This window comes from Heterocephalus glaber, unplaced genomic scaffold (genome assembly GCF_053883595.1).
Source record: "Heterocephalus glaber isolate CG9 unplaced genomic scaffold, H.glaber_assembly_v1.0 deba00001600, whole genome shotgun sequence".
NCBI classification, from domain to species: Eukaryota; Metazoa; Chordata; class Mammalia; order Rodentia; family Bathyergidae; genus Heterocephalus; species Heterocephalus glaber.
Genome location: NW_028258372.1, coordinates 2,547,760 through 2,562,642, shown reverse-complemented (window position 1 = coordinate 2,562,642; position 14,883 = coordinate 2,547,760). Strand labels below are relative to the sequence as shown.

At 40.2% G+C, this 14,883-nt stretch overlaps 1 protein-coding gene across 2 annotated transcripts in view; it reads left to right on the top strand.

Annotated features, from left to right (window-relative positions):
* Dtl (denticleless E3 ubiquitin protein ligase adapter) overlaps positions 1 to 14,382 on the top strand; it is a 50,359-nt gene extending 35,977 nt beyond the window's left edge. Inside the window, exons 14-15 of one of the 2 annotated variants that reach the window (XM_021265555.2) lie at positions 9,697 to 10,523; positions 12,467 to 14,382. In XM_021265555.2, the coding sequence (XP_021121214.1) occupies positions 9,697 to 10,523; positions 12,467 to 12,565 (926 nt within the window). In that variant the 3' untranslated portion in view covers positions 12,566 to 14,382. Of the gene's footprint in view, positions 1 to 9,693; positions 10,524 to 12,466 lie in introns of both variants that reach the window. The other variant, XM_013075338.3, reaches the window with a different exon arrangement.
* Positions 14,383 to 14,883: the final 501 nt, after the last annotated feature.

Genomic DNA, 14,883 nt, shown 5'->3' with positions numbered 1-14,883 from the left:
GGCGATAGGGAGACCTCATTAAAAGAATGACATTTGAATAAGAAAGTGAAGTATTGAGCCATGTGGATATTTTGGAGAAGAATATTCCAGGCAGACAAAATGGTAACTGTGGAGCAGGAGCAAGGCTGGCAGATTTTGTCTTCTTCAATGGAGGCTAATGTGACTGTGTCCCCTGTGGCTAAAGCAAGCAAAGGAGACAGAGGAGAATAGTAGTGGAAAATGAAGTTCTTGTACGACTTTGGCTTCTATTGTGACAGACAGAAAGCAGTGGAAGGTTTTGAGCAGAGTTGTATCATAATCTGACTTTTAACTTGATCATTTTGTGCCTTTGTTAAGAATGAGTTATAAGAGGATCAGTATAAAAGCAGGAAGCTAATTTTAAAATATATTGAAATAATCCAGGAAGTGATCATGGTGCCTTGGATATGAGTGGCAGCAGGAGATATGAGAAGTCATCAAATTCTGGATATATTTAAGATAAAGCCAACAGAATATCCTGAGAGATAGATGTGGGATGTGAGGGTGGAATCACCAAAGATGAATTCAGAGGTTTTGCTTCAGACGTTAGAAGAATGGCATTTCTTTAACCTAGGTAGGAATCCTCACAGGAAGAGCAGTTTTGAGGGGTAATCTGGAGTTCTCTTTATATATGTTGCTTAATATAATTATTAGACATTGAAATGGAGATAAGTGTAGATGGAAAAGGGAATAAATAAAGAAAGAAGATGGGTGTAGATGGAAAAGGGAATAGAGCAGAGATCTGAGCCATGGAGCACTCCACTGTTCAGAGGTCAGGGAAGTGACAAGTACTATTAAAGGCTACCAAGCAGGCCCAACCTGAGAAATAAGAAAAAAACCAAGAGTGTTATGCCCTGGAAGCCAAGTAAAGAATGGGTGAAGGATGAATTTGATTCAATGATTCTGGCATACCAAATAAGATGGGGCTTAAAAACTGACCTTCGGATTTGGCAATGTGGAGGTTATTTGGCAACCTTAATGAGAGGTTTTGGTTGAGGAGTGGTGGCCTGATTGGTGTCATTCAGGAGGATGACAGAAAAGAACTTGGACACTACCAGTCAAGAAGGAGTTTTGGTATAAAGAAGAAAAGGAGAGAAGCAGTGAAGTAGCTGCAGAAAGAATTGGCATTAAAATCTAGTGGAGTTTTTTTCTCTTGTTTCATTCTTTTTTATGGGACTATAGCATTTTATACATCACTGGAAGGATCCTAGAGAGGGGGAAATTTTTGCAGAGAAATTTGTTGGAACAGTCTGCATACAGGAGAAGAGATAACTAGCTAATATACAAAGAGGATTACAGGAGAACAAAGAGGTGGTTGATCCATTGTGATTGGAAAGAAGGCAGAATATGTAAGTGCAGTGCAGGTAGCCAAAGAGATAGGATGGTCAGAACTTAGGAAAGCTTTCTTTCGTTCTAATGGCTTTTTCTCAGTGAAATAGGAATCGAGGTGATCAACTAAGAATAAGCACGAAGGCAGAGATGGCAGAGATTTGAGGGTATAAGGAAGTCTGAAATAGTTGTTTAGGTAATAGAACACAGGGCTGGGGAACTATGATTGCTGGGAAGAGTTGACTTGAAGTTAACAGTCATTAATTAAGAGCAAGCTTTCAGCACATTATGTGTTTGCAGTGCAGGTGTAGGTATGCTACTGTATTGGCCCAAAATAAGACCTAACCAGAGAATAATCCCTAGCCTGTAGCAGGTCATGATTGGGGTGAAGAATTCATAGGCTAAAATCACTGACAGCTGTGTTGCTAATACACTATGAGCAGGCTCTATGGACAAGAAGTGCTCATTTAAGGAGAGCTCTGTTGCTGGACATAAGAAATTGGAGCCAGTGGTTCTACAGGAAATGGAGTCAAATTCAGACTGAAATTTGGGGTTTGGAGAGTTACAGTGATGTTCCAGAAGATGACATGACTGTATTTGAATAAATGTAGATTGTTGTACATTGATCAATGTGTAGACTGTTGTACATGAAAAAATAAGACAGCCCCTGAAAATAAGCCCTATTGCATCTTTTGGAGCAAAAGTTGGTGTAAGACCTGGTCTTATTTTTGGAGAAATACAGTCTAGGCAGAGTTGGATTTAACTGGGGCAGAGTAGGCGTTAGGAGGTGAGCAAGGAAGTAGAAGGTGATGGCCATGAGAGGGTGATTGTAGTGAGCAACCAAGGGATTTAACCTGGCTGAGGATGTACTGAAGACAGAGTAGAGCAGAGCGACCATGTAAGAGTGGTTCTGTGAGTGGACTGAAGGACTCCAGGCATGAAAGATGATTCAGTTGGGGTACTAAAGGGAACTGGGAGGATAGGTAGTGAGCAGAATAGAATGATTGAAACTAACATAATGGGAAATTGAAGGTCAAGAAATAAGAGGCTGCTTAGGTGCATGAAAGAAGAGTTTTATGGAAGATGATCAAGAAACTGAGGAACCATGATATCTGAAAGATTATGTACGTGAATTTTATCATCACTATGAATTGACAAGGATACTATGGAAGATAGAAACAGGAGCCAAGGGCAAAAATCCTTTACTGAGCCAGCAAAAGAGGATCCTCATGTTACCAGCAGAAACATAGTGATGAACTTGAAATTCAACTCAAAGGCTCATTGTGCTTAGCCATTAAGGCCTAAACTTATTGGGATGTTGAAGATGAGACAGAGTATAGAATTATATTTCTTTTGCTCTCAGTCTTTCTGTAAAATCTTTGATGACACTGCCATATTTTGTTTTTGTTGATTTTTTTTTTTTTGCTTTCTTTAAAATTTTAATTTTATTAGTATTAACAGTTTTAAGTTCTGCAGAGGTGAATAAGGTAAACAGCAGCCCTCAGAGCCTCTGCCCCAGAGTTTCCCTTTCTCAGAGGCAACTGTTCTAATCTCTTAGCTGATTCTTTAGTAGGTATGGATGTGTGTGTGTCTTTGTGTGTATTACGTCCATATCTCTAAACATTATACCTTTATATTTCTTTATTTTTTTGCAGCTTTCAGCTTTGTCTGTTGAGTTCTTTCCTCTGTGAGATGAGAATTTAACTCTTTCCCATGTCCCACCACTTCGAAACCTGCACACCCCCATCCTACTAGAGTAGAATTAGATCAAAATACAATTCAGTGATTTTTTTTTGTATATTCAGAATTGTGCAGTCATCAATATTGATTGTAGAATATTTTCAGCACCCAAAATGAGGTTTCCAGTTCCTCCATGTCCTTGCTAACACTTATTATTGTTCATCATTTTTATTAAACCCGTATGAATTGGTGTCCCATTGTGGTTTTTATTTGTATTTTACTGATGGCCAGTCATCATAAACATTTCTTCATAATCCTTATTGGCCATTTATAGATTTTCTTTGGTGAAATGCCTATGCAGATTTTTTTGGCCTATATTTTAATTGGGTTGTCTTGTCATTGTTGTAAGCATTCTTTTTCTGTCTATTATATTCTCACTTTCTTAATGGCATCCCTTGACATATAAAACTTTAATTTTGATGAAGTCCAATTTATCTCTTTTTTTGTATCACTAGTGCTTTTAATGCATCAAAGAGGCTGTTGCCTATTCCAAGATAAAAGATTTATTCTAATGTTCTCTTCTATGGTTTTATGTGTGTGCGATCCATTTTGAGTTTATTTTTGTGAATATTGTGAGGTAGGATTCCAAATTCATCATTTTGTAACCAGCTTTTTTGGCATTATTTGTTCAATTTTTTGTTTGTTTGAGACAGGCCTCACCGTGTTCCCCATGCTAGCCTCAGAGTCATTGTCCTCTTGCCTTAGCCTCTCTGAGCAGCTGGAATTAGAGGCATGTGCCATTGTGCCCAGCTCAAAAGATTATTCTTTACCCCAGTGAATTGCATTGGCCCTCTTGCCAGAAATCAGTTGATTGTAAATATGAGGGTTTACTTTTGAACATTTTATTCCGTTAATCTATAAGTCTGTTGTTATGCTGGTACTGCATTGTCTTGATGACTACTTATAACTTGTAGTCAGCGTGAGTCCTTCAGTTTTCTTCTTTTTCAAGATTGGTTTGAGTATTGTCACTTACACAAATTTTAGAATCAGCTTGTTAATTTCTGCGAAATAGACAGTTGGGGTTTTGATAAAAAGTGCGTTGACTCTAGATCAGTTTTAAGAGTACCGCCATTTTAATATTAAATTTTCTGATCCACGAATTAGGAATGTCTTTCTGCTGCCTCTTTTCTGTGTACTTCTTTCTTAAATTTGGACAATCTGGAAAAGATTATGTGAAGAAAATGCCATTAGTATTCCCTCCACTTAACCATAATTTTAAGTAACATTTTCATATACTTTTTGCCCCTTTTGAACATAGAGACTCTTTTTAACTAATCAGTTTTACTGTATATACATTTTGATTTCTTGAAGCTTTTCTCTCTGAACTTGAAGTTTTAAGCACTTTATATGCTATCTTATTTTGTGACACTATTTAAAATATTCCATTGAGTAGATGTTCTGTAGTTTACCTAAGTGTTCTATTATAGTTAGACATTTTGTTTCCAGTATTTTGTAAAAGTTGGGCTGGGCTTGCATTAGCACTCTGGGAAGCTGAGCTGGAAAGCTGAGTTTTGAGCCCAGCCTGGCCAACTGAAGGGATATAGCAAGCTTAGTTTGAAGACCCTAAGTTCAATCCCCAGGACTGCAAAAAAGACAGGATGGGTTTTTCCCCCTGAATTTAGGGTTCTGATTCTCATTAAGGTAGTTTCTCATAGGTGGAACTCCTATGTTAATGGCTACATTTTATCACTTTTAAAATTTGTGATGAAAAACATCTTCTTTAGCTATTTTTAGTGTGTCATTAATTATTCTGAGTTTTAGAAACAAAGTCACTAAAAAGGTTGCATAGCATGACCATATCTGTACCATCATAAATAATACCATTTAGTTATTATTGAGTCTTGGCATAATTGTTCTAAGAACCTGCTTTGATTATTTCATTTGATTCCTAAAAGAACTGAAACTGAAGATCAAGGAGGTAGACTCGCTTCAGATTACACAGCTATGAAGTTGCAGTAGAGCCAGAGCTCAAACCCTTATGGTTTAACTCTACAGCAGATGCTTGGGACTGCTCTGCAGTGGCAGTATGGTCTCCTTTAGGCCACAGTATAACAGCACAGTTTAGCTTGGGACCACACCAGGAGTTAGGCCTAGATTTCTGCATTTTTGAGTGACGCTAAGATTACTCTGAAGAGCATTACAGAGCAACAGCGTGGGTGCTGGCTGGCACACTGGCCATTTGACCCTCTAAGCCAGCTTCCAGCAATAGACTGGCTCCTGCTCTCCACATTGCCATTTTGAGAATGATGTTCCTCTGTTTTTCCCATCTGCTGATTGACACTCCAACCCCACATTGCTGTCCTAGGCTGGGTGTCTTCCCTCTTGGCCCCCTTAATATGAACTGAGTGCCAAGGCACAGCCTCTCTTTCCTCTGCCCTACTTTTCCCAGCCAGCACCTGCTCTACTGCTTACTACCCTTTCACTGGTTCCGCTACAGATCTCATAGCTCTGTGGAGGCCAGTGGTTCTCAGCCTTGGCGGGGCATCAGAATCACTTGTGGAGCTCCTTAAAAGTTGATGTCCTGGGTGATTGATTTAGTAGGCTGGAGGCCAAGTACTTGCATCTACGTAAATCTGTTGTACAACCAGGATTGAGAACCTTTGATCTTGGCACTATTGAGTGACAAGGATGACTATCTTAATCTTGTTTTGTTCTGTTTTGGTTTTGGCACTGGGGATCGAACTCAAGACCGTGCGCTTGGTGGCGCCACTGAGCTAAATCCCCAGCCTGACTATGTTAATCTTAAAGAAGAAATGTTAGAGGTCTTCTATCCCAAGTCCTTGCTGCGGTCTCACAAGTCAGCAGAATGCAGTCAGTTTTCTAGTGCCTAGAACTTCACCCTGATCCTTCGCATTGCTTAATAATTCCTTGCAAGGTACACAGCACTGGTCCAAAGGATTAGCTCCCGCTGTCTAGGCTCACAGTCTAGTTTAGGAGGCAAATGTGAAATCCCCAGTACATTGTAAACATTTCTTCTAATCATATTAACCAAGGGGCCTGAGAACCCTTTTCCTCTGGGAGAGGGGAACTTCATCGGTGAGGAGGAAAGGAGTTTGTGAACATTTCAGAACAGAGTTTACACTATAGTCAAAGCCTCAAAACAAGAGGAGAACTTTTGCCTGGCAAGGAAGGCCAAGAAAACCACATGAAGAACGACAGAGCTGTGTAGTGCACACTGCATTCAGGAAGCAGTGAGCAGTCTCCTGGAACAGAATCCTGAATAGCACTGGATGTGATAAGACTGAGAGGTGGGGTGAGGCAGATAGCTAACCTTTATCTAGGAAGGAGCAGCAAATTAATTACCAGGGAGCTCTCTAATTCCTCAAAGGAACTGACTTCCACGAAGCCCATGGAGCAGGAATCCAGTCTTTATTACATGTCATTATCAGCTCACATATGTGGCTTATGAGAGAAAGGCCCACTTAAGTTGCTTGGGTACTGAATGGAGTGTCATATTGGAATGTATAGGACACTGCAGTGACATGCTGCCCAACTGTTAGAAACAGTGCAGTGTATCTCCAGGAGATGAATGGAGAGAAAGATAAAAGAGCAAGTTACAGAACATACACATATATGTGTAGCAAAATCCATCAGTTTGCTTGGGTCTTTAAAAGATTTATGAGTGAAATGAGAAGGTTAAAAAGACTTTTTACATTTGTCCCCTGTATACTGTTAGAATTTTTTAAGCATGAAATTTCATATTTATAATCTGTTTTTAAAAATAAAAGATTTAATTTGACCCAAAGTTTTGCCAACCTTCATTGTTAACAAAATCTTGTCTTTGACCACCTCACTCCCAAGGCGTAACATCCAAAAGAAAGAGGAAATTTCCCAATTTTCTAACATCAGGTTTCTGCTGGCCTTTAGTAAACACTCCCAGTAGTTCATGCAAGTATCAGAAACTTAGAGGACCTATTTGTCCCTGTCCCTCTTCCTTCTTTTCCAGTCCCACCTTAGAGTTGCTCTGTTGTACAACCCCTAGTGTTTTAGGACCTTTGCCCTAAACGTCTGCTTCAACCCATTTAAATGGGAAAGTGGCTGTGGCAGCAGTGCAGTGAATGTTGGCCTGCACTGAAGTGTGAGTGCAGCCAGTGAGAACTTCCTTCAAGTTCTGGAGCAGGGGAGTGAGGACCATACCAGGGCTCCATGGACAGGTCATTTCTATGAAGTCTTTTCCAAAGGAGTATTATTTTGGCTGGTTCTAAATGTGTGGTTGATCAAAAATGTTTAGGTAGAAGTCAGTTTGTAGACTTTGTCTGTTTCAAGGCCAGGCTGCTTAAGTAGAAGTACAGGAGAATAGGAAATAAACTGGCTACAGTTAGTACTTGCAAATCTTTATTCCTGCTGAAAGAGATTGCACTTTTGTGTGAGCTCATCCTAAATTCAGTTGCATATAAACACAATTCAGTAACTAAACTGAATTAAATGCCTGATTTACAATACAGACTGAGAAATAGATACCTTTTTTTGTTATTTGAAGACAACTCTGCTGTTTTAGAAAGCTCAGAAAGAAAATAGTATTGTCTGTAGGAAAGCCTGAGAGTGAAGAAGCACAACATTTATGAGTTTGCCTGGCCAAGCATTGTGGTAATGACTATAACCCCAGCACTCTGGGAGGCTGAGGCTGGAGGATCATAAGTTCCAGCCCAGCCTGGGCAACTTAGTGAGCCCTTGTATCAAAATGAAAAAGGGCTGAGGATGTAGCTCAGTGTGAAGGGCCTGGTTCAATCCCCAGTACTGCACCACCTCCCTGTACTGCTGTTGTGTGTAAACAAAGGGACAAGGACACTTAGAGACCTGTCCACTACGGAACTATCTTTGTTTAATAGATGTGGAAAGATGAATCAGAGATGAACAGCTGTGCCCGAGACACATAGTAAGGGATTGTGCCAGATTTTAGACCTGTACATTTCTGTTTGCAGGGCCTCTTTGCCCTGACATCCATCTAGATTATACAGTTCTATGACAGCTTCGCTTAACAACCTGCCTTACAGTTATCATCCTCTTTGGAGTGCTTGTTAAATATGTTGTAGCATACCAATACCTTAGTATATTTTGTCACTGTTAAAAATGGTAGTAATGGCCGGGGATTTAGCTCAGTGGTTCCACCACCTGCCTCGCAAGTGCAAGGACCCAAGTTCGATCCCCAGTACCAAAAAAAAAAAAAATGGTAGTAATGTTAATCTGTATTAGTGTAGGAAATGTTCACGATACATTAAGAAGCAGGTTACAAATGGCCAACATCTAGGTATGTAAAAAATGCTCAACATCACTAATAACCAGGGAAAAATAAATTAAAACCACCATGGTTATCATTTCACCTGTTGGCTTTTATTAAAAAGATAAAAGGCAACAAGTATTGGTGAAGATGTTGAGACAAGAGAACCCGTTGTACAGTGTGGGTGAGAATATAAATTAGCACAACCATCGCTGCTGGGGATACAGCCAAGGGAGATGAAATCAGTATGTGAAGAGACATCTACACCAATATTCACTGCAGCCATAGTCACAAAAACCAAGATAGGGGATCGGCCTTCATGTCCATCAACAAATGAATGGATTAAAATGTGGCTTACATTCACAATGGAATACTGTTTAGTCATTTAAAAGGATAAAATTATGTCATTCATAGTAACATGGATGAATCTGGAAGACAGTAATAAGCCAGGCACAGAAATAAAAATATTTTATGATCTACTTATATGGAATCTAAAAAGGTTGAACTCAAAAGCAGAGTAGAATTGTGATTATAGGGGTCGGGGTTGGGAAGGGGGAGCAAATTGGAAGATGTTCGTCAAAGTATTTTAAATTCCATATATATATGAAGTGAAGTAAGTTCAGGGTCTATTGTACAGCATAGTAACTAGAGTTAATAATGTACAATATACAATATTTGACAATTTCTAAGAGAACAGATTTTAAACATTCTCACTACAAAAAAGGTGAGGTGATGAATATGTTAATGGTCTTGATTTAGTCATTCTAGAATCTTCTGATCCATAGTCAGACGCATCATCCATTGCACCACGGGCCCACTCCCGATTTAGCCATGCTGGGATGTACGCATACACCAAAACATCGTATTGTGTCCATTAAGCATCTACACTAGAAAATAATTTCTTAGTCACTGATGGTTACTCAGCAGTATATAGGGCCGGGGATTTAGCTCAGTGGTTCTGCCACCTGCCTGGCAAGCACAGGGTCAGTCCCAAGTTTGATCCCTGATACCAAAAAAAAAAAAAAACAGTATATACATTATGGTATCATATAGAAAATTTGAGGTTGCAATGTATATTACATGCGCAAATACAGAAACAGTACTAAAAGTGCTTTACCTGGGTGCTTTGAGATCTTTCTTTGCATTTTCTATACTTTCTAAAGTTTTACAAGCTATATTTTACAACAGGGTTATTGGGAAGCTGGCTGGGAGGGGAAAGGCAAATGCTGAAAGGGTATGGTAAAAATCAAATGATTTCTGTAGCCTACTTACTGGCACAAAGACCCTCCTTAGATGATTAAATTAGCTATCCTTTTTCTTAATGAGAATTCAGGGACTTCTCCATGGCTCTCCCTTCTGATTTTCATGATCCTCCCTTCCTTTTTCAGCAGTAACGAGCACCCAGAGCACTCCTGCCAAAGCCCCCAGGGTAAAGAGCAGTCCGGCCATGTCCTCCCCGTCATCCGCAGCCTGTGCACCGAGCTGTGCTGGAGACCTCCCCCTTCCTTCAAACACTGCCGCATTCTCCCTCAGAACCCCTCCTGCCATGGCCCGGTCTCCTATCAGAGGGAGAGGTGCAGTCACCTCTGTATCTCCCAAGCCACTCTCCTCTTTCAAGATGTCCCTTAGAAACTGGGTGACCCGAACACCTTCCTCATCACCACCCATCACTCCACCTGCTTCTGAGACCAAGATCACATCTCCAAGAAAAGCCCTCATTCCCGTGAGCCAGAAGTCCTCCCTGGCAGACTCCTGCTCCGAGGCTAGGAATAGAGTGAAGAGGCGACTCGACTCCAGCTGCCTGGAGAGTGTGAAGCAGAAGTGTGTGAAGAGTTGCAGCTGTGTGACTGAGCTTGATGGCCAGGTGGAAAGTCTTCATTTGGATCTGTGCTGCCTCACCAGCAACCGGGAAGACCTGAGTGAAGACTCTCTGGGTCCCTCCAAACCAAGCAAGACTGAGGGTCCTGCCACAGGTATCTCCGAGCCTCCTTCTCCCGTCAGTCCTTACGCCTCAGAGAGCTGTGCGGCGCTGCCTCTCCCTCTGAGGCCCTGTGGAGAAGGCTCTGAAGTGGTGGGGAAAGAGAACAGCTCCCCAGAGAGTAAGAACTGGTTGTTGGCCATGGCAGCCAAACGCAAGGCTGAGAACTCGTCTCCACGAAGTCCGTCATCCCAGACGCCCAATTCCAGGAGACAGAACGGAAAGACGTCACCAGGCCTGGTAAGTCAGCAGTGGCCAGAAGATAGATTTCCTAACTTGAAGAGGGCCAGATAGGTACAGATCTCTTTGCAAGTCAGAGAAAAAAAAAAAAGGAAGTAAATCTATTTATTCTTGGAGTTACCAAATTTAGCAGAAAGAAATACAGGGTGAATTTGTGTAGGACTTTTAAAAACTTGTTAAATTTGTCTGAAACTCAAAAGTGACTGACTGGGTGACCTGTATTTTATCTGGTAACCCTATTTACACCCATTAAAATCCATCCTGTCGAGTCTCCTGCTCCTCAGTCTTGTTGCCTGATTCACTAAAGCTTTCCTCATGCTCCAGGGTATCAATTCAAAAATCTCTCTCCTCCCTGGGAGACAGTACGCTGTCCTTTTTTGGTAGATAAAACTGTTGTTCTTGGGAAAGTTGCCAGCACCCTTAAGTACATTTTCAGTTTGTATTACATTTTATTGTTTAAAATAAAATTAAGCTTTGATACTTACAAAGCAATTAAAGTAGAGAAGCCTAGATTTGTATACCTTCCCCCCAGTGCTTTGTTGTCTGGCCCATACCAATGCTCTTAGCACCTGTATCTTTTTGGGGGTTGGGGGAGGGGTGCTGGGGATTGAACCCAAGACCTCACACTGAGCAAGAGTTTGTTATTTGAGACAAGATCTCACTAAGTTGCCCAGGCTCACCTCAAACTTGTGATCCTCCTGCTTTGGCCTCCCAAGTAGCTGTATACCCAATTTTTTCAACGGTCCGCATTTTAGCATAGTTTACTTATCTTTTTAGGGCTCATATTTCACTGGTTGACATAATATTTAATTAGATAACGTCAGTAACAGATGTTGCTGGTAGAAACCGTTTGTGAACCTTCACAAGCACATGATTTATTATCAGGTGGGGGAAGAAGCAGCTGTGAACCTTGAGTGAGCTGTGGACACCAGTCGGGGGACACAGAAAGCTTGTGTTAGTCAGTTTAGAGGTTCAAGGGAGATGGGTTAGGGATGTTGCCACAGTGGCTCCGTGTTGGAGGAAGTGGCAGGATGATTGAAATTCAGTCCGAGAATCACAGTCAGCAACATCTGCCCTTTTAAAGGGTAGAAGCTGGATAACCTTAGGCCAAGTCCCCCACCTGTCATCATGAAACCTATCGCATAACTTTAGGAAAAATAAAGGAAGTATTTTAAAGGCTATTCAGTACATAGACTCTAGCCAAGACCTTGCCGTAGAATATAGGAAGGAAAACAAGTGCTATAACGTAAAGAGTCTTTTTTCCTTCCTTACTCACAGTTGTGACTACTTTTGTTCCTATGCAAAATTTGTATTTTTTTTTTTCAGGAGAGCTGGTTTCACTTATGTGTTAGCAGAAAAGTAATTGCATGAAAAATTATTTTGACTAATATGTAAATCTTTAAAGCTTTACATTGAGCGTGGTGGGTGCACCTATAATCCCAGCATTCAGGAGGCTGAGGCAGGAGGATCACCATGAGTGCATGGCTAGCCTGGCCTCCATAGTGAGTTCAAGGCCAGCCTGGAGTGCATAGCAACACTGTATCCCGAAACAAAACAAAAAAAGCTTTAAAAATAATGTACTGGTCCTTATTTTTTTTTTTTGTCCTTATTTTTTGAAACAAGTTTCTTTAAAATAATGTTTTTATGTGATAATGGAGAAATAGTTACTGGTTTATAAATTGGGGGATTTACTGATTTACTTCAAAGAAGATGGTGACTGTAACCACTTTAGTTCCTATTAGGAGGCTTAACTGGTAAATATTTTTTTTAACTATTTTATTATAAATCAACCAAAAGAGACATTGCCATCCAAAGTATTTGGGTCTGAAAGCTGGCTAACCAAATTTCTAAGCATCCTAAATTAAGGTACTATCCATGCTAACTTGCTGTTGTAACTTTGAACTTTATCTTGGGCAGTATCTGAAATGTACACTTTCTTCTAGGTCACCATCACTCCCAGCTCCATGAGGAAAATCTGTACATACTTCCACCGGAAGTCCCAAGATGACTTCTGTAGTCCCGAACACTCGACAGAATTATAGCTGAGTGAGTTAACTGAACTTTGGTCCACTAAACCAAAAGGAAAAAGAATGACTAACTCTGGTCTCCATGAAGTAAATTTGTCACTCTGTAGCATTTTGAAAGAAGAGTCTTCACTTTTTAAATTATGCATCCTCTCTACCTTAAAGACATCTCAGCTCGTGGAGACAAAAAATCAAGACCAAGACCTGTCTGTTCCCTGACCTGGTGTGCACGGTGGGAGCACCACCTGCCTCAGCCTCTGGGAAAGCTGGCTGCTGGAGAAGTCTTCTGCAGAAGGTCCCTAGACCTGCCCTGCCTCGTCAATATCATTTTATTTGAAATATATAATCTTTCTCTATGCTTTTGTGTGTTTTTAAAATACGTTTAAAAATGTCATGTTCAGATAAGTGCATTTATATTGGTTCATTGTTAAAATACAATTTCTTGAGCTAAAGTCTGCAAACTCTGGAGAAACTATAGAGGGACAACAATAGAACTCTGGATTTGTCTTTTTTCCCCCAATGTAACTCCCATATGAGATTTAAGTTCCCCATGTTTTTACTAAGCAATCTTCTATAGCAACCCAACATTACTTTCTATGGTTGTGATTTTGCCACTTCTTAGAGGAAGGTGTTCAAACACTGAGGACAGGTTGGGTTTGAATTTTAGTATAGTCCTCAGTTCTCTTGAAGCTGCAATTTTTTAAAAGTCAACAGATCTTTAAAAGATTTCTTATGGATAATTTTATAAAAGATTATAAAGGAATTGAAAATCCAGAACCTAAAAAATAAATCTTGGTTTTCTCCTCATGTTCATAAAAACAATAACTTCCTAGTATAGCCCTGAGCAAAAAACATGAAACTTTCTCTAGATACTGCTTAAAACAGAAGAGCGTGTCAACTGCAATAGACCTTAAACATCTCCCTTAAATAACAACTATACATGAATCATTTTGAAGTAGGCTTGTTTTATATTTTCCCTCTCTGTGACCTCATTGAAAGCTTTATGTACTTCATACTTTTGGAAGAGTCCCCTTCCAGTGATGAACATTGATTCATTTTCTTCATATCCCAAAGAACCTATTTTTTTTATGATTTTAAAATCTATTCTTAATGAAAACCCTTTAATTCATTTGAGGTTTTAACTTTGTAACTACCAGGACTACATAGGTTAATGAAGCATAGGGTCCCATGGTTTTATCTAAAGAGAAAGTTAAAAGAAAGTCATAGAATTGCTGTGATCAAAACCAAGCGCACCATAGCCTTGACTGAGTATTTAGGAGATGTGCTTACATTTGGTGTTTGGGTTTTGAGTGTTAGGCAGGTGTTATTTATGACCAGTACCTGCCAAAATGCTGTCTGTCTCTGTCATTTTGAAAGCTGGTGGGGGGGTCAGGGGGGTCCATGATCAAAAAGTACCAGTTGAATAGAGAGTTTGGAATTGTGTTTGTTTCTCTGCACATCCTCTGATAGTGTTACAGAGTGAAATTGAGGTAAATGTGACTGGCAGAAACTGTGCCAAATGTCTACTAGGTGTAACGTGCCCCACTTGGAAAACTAGTACTTCAACTGGATACCAAAGGTCAAGTGTAATGAGATAATAATTATCCCTGCCTGTGCCAGTTTCCATCTTTGAGCAGATCCTGAGAAACAAAGCCTTTACCTTATTCAGTGTTCTTATCTGAGCTTGTAACATTAACCTAGAAGCAGTCCACACAGAACTATAGTGGTAATCAAGAATCCCTTCTACTTAGCCACTGAATAAAATTATATTCCAAAGGATATAATCTAGTTCAAATTGAAAGAGGTTTCAATAAAATATATCTTGCTTAGTCATACCTGGAACATTTAACATGGCTTGTATTACTTGGAGGATGGGGTGGTGTAGTTCTTTTTCTAAACAAGTATTTCCAGCCCAAGCTTTTCCATTTGAATACATTCTAGGCACTATTGCTATGATGCTATATTAGTTTCCTTTCACCTATTTCAGCAGAGGCCCTTGGTTGAATAATTAGTCCCTTTAAATGTCTTTTAATCTGGCTGCACATTTAGTGGATGATGCATCAGACCGTTCGTATCTATCCTTGTGTTGGGGTTTGAGTGTGGGAGCCCACCATGCCCAGCCGGAATGCTAATAGCTAAAACCTGCACTCAGACTTTCGGGACACCTTGTGTAGGAGGTGTATTTTTAAAAACCTAACTGCAATATGGATAACTAGAGAGCACCTTTTTAAGTGCGTGTGCATGCATGTGTGTGCACACATTGCTTTAATCCCCAGTTTAACAGCCTAAAGCCACATTCTCACACAGGTCACGCGTCTGTTCATCAGAAGCTTTCT